The sequence below is a fragment of the Clupea harengus genome, chromosome 3 (assembly GCF_900700415.2).
Source record: "Clupea harengus chromosome 3, Ch_v2.0.2, whole genome shotgun sequence".
Taxonomy (NCBI): Eukaryota; Metazoa; Chordata; class Actinopteri; order Clupeiformes; family Clupeidae; genus Clupea; species Clupea harengus.
Window position 1 is genome coordinate 19,199,618 of NC_045154.1, and position 10,486 is coordinate 19,210,103.

Consider the following 10,486-nt stretch of genomic DNA (forward strand, 5'->3'; position numbering starts at 1 on the left):
TACTTTGTCCCCTCCCTGAAAAAACTGTAGCTGAACTCCTGAAGAGGAAAAAAACTGAAAATCTCAATGGTTTTTCTCCCTCAATAATTTAAAACTGACATTCACTCACTCACATTTCAAAGTGGCATTTCCAATGCTTCTATCAGTTGCTAATGAGTGTCATATCCCACCTTAATCCTTTGAAGTAAAAATAAGTTCTGGGTTAAATCCTCAGCAAGGGTTAGTCTTGTTTGCTGTTGCCCTGGGTGCAGGGTCGAGGGAGGTGAGAGAGTGGAGGTGAGGTAAGCCAGTCATGTCCCGCTGTTCCCTGCTGTAAACAGACCATTGGAAAGAGACCTGCCGCCTGACATTCAGCTCTACAGAGTGATTCCCTGACTCCCAAAGCCACTCATTTCAATCATGAGACCCAAGGTGAGGCTGAGATATCACAAACTACTCACAGACATGATCTTGCCCCATCTCATATCAGGCTAGGAATATAGCCAGTGTCTGGACTCTCAAACATCCTTTGGGATGGTCGGTACGTTGACATTTATTCATTTAGCAGACGCTATTCTCCAAAGCGACTAACAGAACTGTGCAGATGTCCATGATCATCTGTAAAGGCACACCCTGGGGGAAGCCATGACCTAAATGTTGTTAGTACCGAGCTGGTCATCAATTGGCTTGGTCCGTCCTGTCATATCTCAAGATTCAAGATTCAAGATTCAACTTTATTGTCCAACAATCTTTGTCCAGACGGTGTTAGGGACGGAAGGGGTTAAGACCATCTACGTCAAGACAATCTGAAAATACTACATGGACATTTGAGTCCAGGCCCAGGCTGCAAATACGGCTGGATTGGTGTCACCCCAAAAAGTGATCCTAAGAACTGCAAACGGGGTGGGGTAGAGGGTGGTGGTAAAAAACTGCAGACCTTAAAGTGGCATTATGTAGGAATTGCTAATCGCTAACGAGATGCTAGTGGCTAAACCTAACGAAACCTCTTGAAATTTGCTTACTTTGACACTATGACAAACTAGTGAGTCAACAACTTTCCTAACACAGTCACACATCAAGCAAGTGCAACACAAGACAAAGCAAGACGGCAAATAAGCTACTTACTAGTTCGGCAGACAGTAGTAACCGGGCGGCTTCAGGCAAACCTACATAACCCAGTAATATGCCTACGGACCCTGGTATGGCAATGGCACGGAGGCGATTCTCCATATTAAACGTCATTGTAGCGCCCCAATTTTTTTTTAAGCTGTTATTTTAAGGTAAAACTGCTAATCCTTACCCTAACACTGAAGTACAATTCCTACATAATGCCACTTTAACGGATAGCCTCTCTCACTTAAGATAGGTGAAGCCCCAATGCTGCCCACTGCCATCTTCTGCAGAATAATATCCTGTTTCTTCTCGGCATACCTTGCATTTGTAAAGCTTAGAGTTCAACAGCAACACATCAGGTTACAGCTTCATTGACTTGACACGGAAAACATCAACAACAAGCAACTCAGTGGTTACTGCAGTAACGACTTAACTTTAATGATTACTCAACCTAAAATAAAAACATGAGAATACATAATGTTTCCAGTAATAACTTAAGTTAACAAATAATACAGCTAAAAGCACAACACACAGACTCCTAAAACTTCCCAGGAGAAAAAGGAAGTGTGTGAGTAAAACATGGCTGGATGAGAGCCATGTGACGAGACAACCCCGCACCCTACCCCACCCTGTGTGTGTGTGTGTGTGTGTGTGTGTGTGTGTGTGTGTGTGTGTGTGTGTGTGTGTGTGTGTGTGTGTGGGTCTCTTCTTGTGTGACAGTGCATATGTACGTGTGTGCTATGTTTCAGTGTGTATGTATTCATGTATGTATGTATGTATACAGTATATGTATGTATGCATGTATGTATGTGTGTGTGTTTCAGTGTGTGTGTATACATGTGAGTGTTTCCAGTGTGTGAGTCTGTCTCAGACAGGTTCATGTTGAGTGACGGTAGAAGCTGCAGCAGGTGTAGTCTAGAACTATCCTGTCCCAGAGTGCTTCTCAGAAGAGTGCCATCTTCTGTCCAAAGATTCAGAGGACTCAAAATGGCCGCCTCCCCCGTGACCTCACTCCACCCAAAATCGACTGTTTGCTTCTTTGATGAATGACATCCTGTCCAATAGCAGTTATTTCAGCAATGGGTTTGTTGACAGTTTTATTATCATTTCATTTGCTCGTCATGTCTTCCTTCACTCCTCTCTTTTTCTCTCAGTCTTCGTCTGTGTTGTTTTCCTCGTTCTCTCTACTGCTCTCGTTCCTTTGTTCTCTTCTCTCTCTCTCTCTCCTTCTCTCTCTCTCACTTCTCCTCGTCTGCTTCCATCCTCCTACAGCACCTGAAACTTGTGGTCCAGGCAGTCCACGGTGCTGAAGTTGAGTTTCCAGGCCTGCTGGTCCTTGTAGTCCAGGCAGTCCACGGAGCTGAATCCCAGCGAGGAGGCGCCGTAGCCCTGGGAGGAGAGGGACGGCGAGTGGCTGAGCGAGCCGCTCATGGAGGGGACGGTGAGGGGGCTGAGGGCGCCCCCGCCGGTGGACAGCTGGGAGGTCATGGGGGACAGGTAGGGGCTGCAGTCCAGGCCGCTGAAGTAGGGCGAGGAGCCGTAGCCCTGGCTGTACGCCGACGGCTGGCCGTAGCTCATGGGGTACGGGGCGGGCCGTTGCATGCAGGGCGTGGTGGAGCTGCACAGCGGGTCGGACAGCGGCGACAGTGAGGTGGGGCTCCACACCGACACCGCCGCCTGCCCCACGCTGGCGCTGGGCACCAAGGAGGGCGCGGGCGGGGGCGCCACCTGGACATTGGCACCGGGGTCAGAGGTCAACTCCGTGGGAGGGGATGACTTCTTTTTTGGCGGGCGGGGCTTGGGCTGCCCGCTGGACTGCTGCGCTTGCTGACGGCACTTTGCCCTGCGGTTCTTGAACCACACCTGAGAGAGAGAGAGAGAGAGAGAGAGAGAGAGAGAGAGAGAGAGAGAGAAAGACAGAAAGAAAGAGAGAGAGAGAGAAAGACAAAGAGAGCCAGAGGGTTTAGGGCATATTATTGTACAGAAATGCAACTGATTGTGTATTGTGTGTGTGGTTTGTGTGTGTGTGTGTGTGTGTGTGTGTGTGTGTGTGTGTGTGTGTGTGTGTGTGTGTGTGTGTGTGTGTGTGTGTGTGTGTGTGTGTGGGTGTGTGTGTGTGTGTAGACAGCACAATTAAGTTGCACCAGAGTTATGGAGGTCAGCCAGAACACGGTTAACAGAATGCCTTGCAGAATGAGTAATGTTAGTTGTTAATAAGGCTCACTACACTACAGGCTTAACAGAATCACTCCAGGTGTCTTAGTGTGCCACTGACGTGCCAGGCATTAGTTACCTGTATCAGTGTGTTTGCGTGTTGTGATGTGTGTGTGTGTGTGTGTATTCCAGACATGTGGCTCATAAGGATCTATGGTTGCATAGCACTGGTAACTATTGAAAAAAATCTGTGTGTGATTTTATCTCACATGTAGTGTCTGGCAAGCCTCCCATCAGTTAAACCTGATGAATTAGAACATGGCTATATCGGGTACTGCATGGGTGTGTTTAGCATGACCCACTCTCTTTCAGTAGGAGTCTCTGAGTTTTCTTTTTCATTTTGCTTTCTGCTAATACTGTCTTCTATTAAATATGATACAGATTCTTATATTTAATAGAAGTATTATGTGTTAATGTGTTACAGATGTATCTTAGACGTAGATGTTGACTCAGCAATGTTCTTCAAAGGTCTATGTGTTCAACAGGTGTGTGTGTGTAGGTATGGCTGTCTTTTGCGCTGTTATCTTGTCTGTCTCTGTCAGTGTGTACATGAATGTGTGTATCATGTGTATCACAAATGCTATGTCAGAGAAGTTTAATCTGTATCTGTATGCATATAATTCACAGGTGTATGTATATATGTATGTATGTATGTATGTATGTATGTTTATGCGTGTGTACTTGTCTGCACACTGTTTGTGTGTGTGTGTGTGTGTGTGTGTGTGTGTGTGTGTGTGTGTGTGTGTTTGTGTTCTCGCTGTGTGGTTGTGGTGTTGTGGTGTCTCACCTGCACTCTGGACTCAGGCAGGTTGATTTTGAGAGCCACCTCCTCCCTCATGAAGATGTCTGGGTAGCGAGTCTTGGTGAAGAGGGCCTCCAGGATGTCCAGCTGCGTGCGCGTAAAGGTGGTCCGCTCCCGGCGCTGCTTACGAGGCGTGGCTGGGGAGAAGGGCAGCGCAACAGAATATGAATATGACAGCATGAATGCAAAGGGAAAAACAATGGAGACATCCAAAGGAAATTCATACCCAAATATCCTAGAGAGATCAGAAGAAGACCATGTAAGGAAGAGAATAAAATGGAAATGATCAAAGGGGGGGACACAAAACATACAAAACATACACATATCTGTGAATATATGTGTATTTAATAAATAAGAATATAAATATAAACGTACATATATGGGGGTCAAAATGTACACACTTCATGGTGGAGTAACTACAGTGAATGTGTTGGACAACAGGGAAGATTGGCCTATAGCCTTTTACTGAAATGATCCAAATCACCATTGTGACTGGAATGCCTCTCTGAAAAACAGTGTCATGATCTTTGAGAGGCAGGCAAAGAAGAGAGACTACTTATACAGCTCTAATTTATTGCAGATGGCTTTATACGATCTCAGATGAAGTCCTCATCACTGAGAGGCGAGAGAAACATTTATCAAATATATTTTGCCCAAACCAAACCTAAAATTCACAATTTGAGTGATGTGTGTGTTAAAGAAATATTTTTCTGAAAAGGGAGGCAGTCACTTTACACTTTTACAACCTACAACCTATAAAAATACTAAGGTACAACAGGTAACAGTCAGCAATATTTTGTATGCTAACAAAAAAATACGATATGCAATTTTTTTTTTTACATTAAAAATACATAATGCAGCCAATTTTGTATATAATTATTTATAGTAAGTACAAGGATCTTTACTTCTCTACAACAAATTCGACTTCAGTTTTAATGTAGCTTTGACATGACATTGTGAAGAAGAAATAGCAGCTCACTAGCTTATAGGAGGCACTAACCATGTAAATCAGTATTTTTAAGTAGCATACATCAACGATTGCTTTATCAAATAATTACAACAATTGTATTAAGCTGTCCTTTTTAATTTATTTTGGTTGGCCTTCGAAAAGTAGAACTTTTTATATTTTCTGTGCACATTGGTTGTGCATCTACAGGTCGGTTGGTGTCATTGCAGGTAAGGAACGTTATGGAAGCTGCTGGTTTGCGAGGACGTCAGCTGTCTCATTAGAACCAAGCTGAAGTTGGAAACTCCTCGGAGGTGTCTAAAACGTGATCCACTGTTACACTGATAAAATAGGAAACTATACACGTAATTAACAACAGGCAGTGGCTCTTTAATTAATTGGCAATCATTCTAAGATGGCTCTTACCTAATTTATAGTATTAAAATATGACACTAGTAAATGCTACGGTTAGTGTAATGCTATGTCTAAAAAAGACTCAACGCTGAGCGTCATACATAAGTGCGCTCATCGATAACATCTCACCGTATATTGCCGCTCGCAGTTACCCCCATTTTGATCACCCCATGATAAAATGAAGGCCATATTATAATTTCAAATGTACTGAATGTGTTCAAATGTATGTGCGTTAGATGTCCAGAAATATTTACCCTTTTGTCAACGCGAACACGCGAACACATTTTGTCAATCGCCCAACACTGACGCTTTTTACAATTTCCATGGAATTCCAATGCATTGCTGGGCAAATATTTTTCTTCCCTTAAATTACAAGAAAAAAAAGTTGGCGACGGTATCGAATTGTTCTTTTTATTGTGCGTAACTTAAATGCTTTATTTAAAATGCTTCATTGATAAGCAACATTGACAAACTCATTTAAGCCGCCAACAGATTTTGCGCTCACAAACGTTCATCTTTCCTGACGTCTGAAAAACCAAGTGCGTTGATAACAACGTACAGGAAATTTAGGCTGAATTTTAGATCTGATGTGATCTTTTCATTCATTAAATATTATCTAGCGTGTTTCCTAATAGTTAAGGACTGAAACAACTCCACTCCCTCCAATAGTTATTCGGTTTCGTAGGTTAGAAACGAATTTACACTTTTAAATGATATAACTAATTATTTAGTCTATAAACCATAATTATCATTATCATTTAAATACCAAGCTTCGGTTGTGTAATGATCAGATAATTTTGTTTTGCCAAAATGTTCATTCTGAAGGCAACAGCTTTAAATAAATAATTTATGTGACTTTCTCTGTTACTACGTAGTCTATGCTGTTATTTTTGTTTCTGTTTGTTCCTTCTTATAATTTTCGATGAATTCGTTCCTTTATTATTCTATACTGATAAAATAACAAATACAAGCACAAACCTGGGTAGCCTACGGCTGAGTGCAGGAGATCCATGCCCGATCCGGACAGCGTTAACCCGTTCACTGCGTAGTGAGGCTGCTTTATGTAGGACATCATGCTGGTGATGGCGGGACCCCTCTCCCTCTTACAACTCTTCTGTTTCCCGAGTTCTCCTCACGCTCCCGACAAGTGACTCCAAGAGGGACCGACTTTGACTCGATGAAACTGAAGTCTCCGCTTGTCTAGCCGTACCCTCTCAATCTGTCCCCAAGACTGTGGCGCACACCTGTAGATATGAAAGACGCTTTAGGGTTTCTTTTGGAATAAATTATTTTTAGTCTTTTTTGAGAGTATAGCTCTACGCCGTTTAAAGACAGTTACAGTCGCGCTGAAGCACACACTTTGCTGTGATAGCTAACTAGAAAATGCGCGTGGAAACATACGCACCTTTCTGTTGAATTCCGCTGCAGGTAGAGGCGCGTGCGCTACAACGAGCGCGGGCACAGTTTGGAGAGCTAATCAGGGGAAGGCGCGCTCTGTTCTCTCTCTCTCCCTCCCTTTCTCGTTTTCCCGGCAGCACGTGAGACAGCAATGGGAAGATTCACCAATGGGCTGACATCTTTTTACTTTCAGTTCACGTGCCGAATTTCTCTATATGCAAATCTACATAGTTCAACTCCTTGATGCTCTGCCGTAATATTGATTGCGTGGATAAATCGTTTTGGTCGTCATTCTGACGCGTTTGTAGTTCTCCTCCTAGATATTTTACCCCAGTTATTGCGTACTGAAATGAATAAAAACTATAAAGACACAGTTATATTGTAAACATTCAGATTAATCGGGTAAACGTATAGTTTAAGTATGAATTATGTAACATTTTGTAAACAATTAACAGAACAGAATGATATGATAAAAGTGATGGAAATGTTTCTTATCATGTTGCATTTGTTTAACAACAACAAAACAAAAATAGAATAATACAAAAAAAACGTTATAATAAAAATAGGCTATTTGATTGTTGTATTCAGTAGGATTCATGTTTCCTGGGCAGAGGTGGATATTTCCTGTTTGTGTTAAGGAAACATATCTTACATTTGCACAGGTAAGCCAGGTCTGCACAATAGCAGGAAAAAGGTTCCCAGCAGCCAGTCATGATTATCCAGTTTTTAATATGGATGCATGGTAGGGCTCAGAAGACCAATAGACAGTTGAAACTTACATGTTTCATTATGAGGTTTCAATGGCATTAGCACACACAGATTGGGGGGGGGGGTCTGTATGGGTGAGTGTGTGTGTTTGCAGGAATGTGTGTGTGTGTGTGTGTGTGTGTGTGTGTGTGTGTGTGTGTGTGTGTGTGTGTGTAATGTCGAGGCTGATCAGGAACGGGAGGAACAGAGTGTGACAGACTCATAGCCAGCTGACAGGAGAGGTCGGGACGGAAGGCAGAGAGGGACAGATGAAGGGTGGATTATAGCAGAGGAAGAATAGAGACAGAGCTAAGGGCTTCCTTTGTGAAGGGGAACCCAAGGATAAAGAGGGGGGGAGAGATAGACCTCAGATAGACAGATGGATGGAGAGATGTATGGATGAGGGGAGGATGACCCAAAGAAATGAATGGGTAGATGTGGCCCAGAAGGCAGCTGCGGCCGTGACGACTCCGGACTGGAAGGGATTGGATTGGATTGGTCTGGTTCTTTCACTCTTAACTCACCTACACCTGTAAAGTGTGTGTGTGTGTGAGTCTGATTCTTTCGCTCTTAACTCACCTACACCTGTAAAGCGTGTGTGTGTGTGGGGGGGGATTGGTCAAAGTACCCACGGGGAGTCAGGTTTGAGTGCGACCTGCAGTCATTTTCATCATCCTATTCCGAATCTCTCTTTCTCTCTTCCTGTCTACACTACCCTATCTCAATAGAGGCCTCAGAAATAAACAGACCAACCACTAGCCTATGTCAAATAAATATATATATGTATAAATGAATAGAATATGTTTTCAAGATGTGTACGTACCTTATAATCATAAAATAATTGATTCAAACAGCTTGCTGGCCTGCAGTAGTGCCACACACAGGGTATCTGCGCCTATTCATACTATGTGTGTCGTGTCTGTGCATACTGCATATGTGTGTTTCTGTAGGGTTTGAAACATACCGTAACATACTGAAACACACTGTAGCTGTACCTGTACTCTCAATAAAGGCCTCAGAAGTATACTGTAACACAGGCACTGGAACATGCTGTGTAAATCGGCAGGTAACTGTAGGACGCTTCTGTCCATCTTCAACATAAACTGGTCAGATTAGGCTGTGCACTGTGCTCAAGGCGCTTGATGATGCAGCCCAGTAATACAAACCAAGACCAACAACGGGCCTGTGTCAAATACAAGTGTGTGTGGGTGTATACATTAATAGAATATGTTTTTTAAGATGTGTACGTACCTTATAATCATAAAATAATTGATTCAAACAGCTTGCTGTCTCACAGTAGTGCCACTCACAGGGTAGCTGCAACTATTCACCTGTGCGAGTCATGTCTGTGCATGGGTGTGTTTCGGTAGGGTTTGAAACATGTCATGAAGAATACAACCTGTTGCCTAAACGGAGACAATCAAACAGATCAAATTCAATTATCATCAGCATAGTTGTCAGCAGACCTACATTACTGACCATGCAAGATCCAAAATGGTTGCAGAGGTTTAAAAAATATATATATATACGTATACAGTGGGGAAAATAAGTATTTGAACCCCTGCCGATTTTGCAAGTTTGGCCACTTGCAAAGAAATGTGTGATCTATAATTGTAATGGTAGGTGTATTTTAACAGTGAGAAATAGAATATCAACAAACAAATCCAGAAAACTGCATTTTATAACATTTATGACTATTTGTATTTGATGCAGAAAATAAGTATTTGAACCCCCAAGCAAACAGCAAGAATTCTGGCTCCCAATGACCAGTTATGTGCCCAAGAAGCACACAGATTAGTCCTCATTAGGCCTAACAAGGTACACCTGATCTTAACTGGTGACGTGTATAAAAGAAACCTGTCCAAAGAATCATACTTCACACCTTCAACCTCACCACCATGGGCAAGACCAAAGAGTTGACCAAGGATGTCAGAGATAAGATTGTAGACCTGCACAAGGCTGGAATGGGTTACAAAACCATCAGCAAGCAGCTTGGTGAGAAGCAGACAACTATTGGTGCGATTATTCGTTAATGGAAGCAACACCAAACAACTGTCAATCGCTCTAGGTCTGGGGCTCCATGCAAGATATCCCCTTGTGCGGTATCGGTGATCATCCGAAAGGTGCAGAATAACCCCAGAACTACACAGGGGGAGCTTGTGAATGATTTCAAGGCAGCTGGGACCACAGTCACCAAGAAAACCATTGGCAACACACTACGCCGTAATGGTTTGAAGTACTGCAGCACTCGCAAGGTCCCCCTGCTCAAGGAAGCACATGTACAGGGCCGTCTGAAATTTGCCAATGAACACTTAAATGATTCTAAGGAGGATTGGGAGACAGGATGTGGTCAGATGAGACCAAAATCAAGCTCTTTGGCATCAACTCGACTTGCCGCGTTTGGAGGGGGAAGAATGCTGAATATGACACCATCCCCACCGTCAAGCATGGAGGTGGAAACATTGCTTTGGGGCTGTTTCTCTGCCAAGGGTACAGGAAGACTCCACTACATCGAGGGGACTATGGATGGGGCCATGTAACGTGGAATATTGGGCTTGAACCTCATTCCCTCATTCCCTCCCATTGAAAACGCAACCTTAAGGATTTGGAAAGGATCTGCAAAGAGGAGTGGACCAAAATCCCTCCTGAGATGTGTGTAAACCTGGTGACCAACTACAAGAAAAGTCTGACGTCTGTGCTTGCCAACAAGGGTTATTCCACCAAGTACTAAGTCATGTTTTGCTAGGGGTTCAAATACTTATTTTCTGCATCAAATGCAAATTAAGTCATAAATGTTATAAAATGCAGTTTTCTGGATTTTTTTGTTGATATTCTGTTTCTCACTGTTAAGATACACCTACTATTACAATTAT

At 43.1% G+C, this 10,486-nt stretch overlaps 1 protein-coding gene across 3 annotated transcripts; it reads right to left on the reverse strand.

The window, feature by feature from the left end:
* Nucleotides 1-2,127: 2,127 nt before the first annotated feature.
* crx (cone-rod homeobox) lies at nucleotides 2,128-7,024 on the reverse strand. Of its 3 annotated transcripts, XM_031564856.1 has the most exons (5): nucleotides 6,874-7,024; nucleotides 6,447-6,712; nucleotides 4,335-4,343; nucleotides 4,094-4,245; nucleotides 2,128-2,955 (listed from the first exon to the last, which is right to left on the reverse strand). In XM_031564856.1, the coding sequence occupies exons 2-5, from the start codon at nucleotides 6,541-6,543 to the stop codon at nucleotides 2,359-2,361; spliced, it is 855 nt and encodes a 284-aa protein (XP_031420716.1). In that variant the 5' UTR covers nucleotides 6,544-6,712; nucleotides 6,874-7,024; the 3' UTR covers nucleotides 2,128-2,358. The 3 variants fall into 3 exon arrangements, with proteins under 3 accessions (XP_031420716.1, XP_031420715.1, XP_012674226.1); XM_031564855.1 differs by lacking the exon at nucleotides 6,874-7,024 and having other exon boundaries at nucleotides 6,447-6,864; XM_012818772.2 differs by lacking the exons at nucleotides 4,335-4,343; nucleotides 6,874-7,024 and having other exon boundaries at nucleotides 6,447-6,864.
* Between the last annotated feature and the right edge of the window lie 3,462 nt (nucleotides 7,025-10,486).

Excerpts from the sequence above, each read along its gene's own strand:
- crx (XM_031564856.1), bottom strand. The coding sequence starts at position 6,543 with ATGATGTCCTACATAAAGCAGCCTCACTACGCAGTGAACGGGTTAACG. Across the intron at positions 2,956-4,093 it reads TGCCTGAGTCCAGAGTGCAG|GTGTGGTTCAAGAACCGCAG; the intron begins GTGAGACACCAC and ends TCTCTCTCTCAG.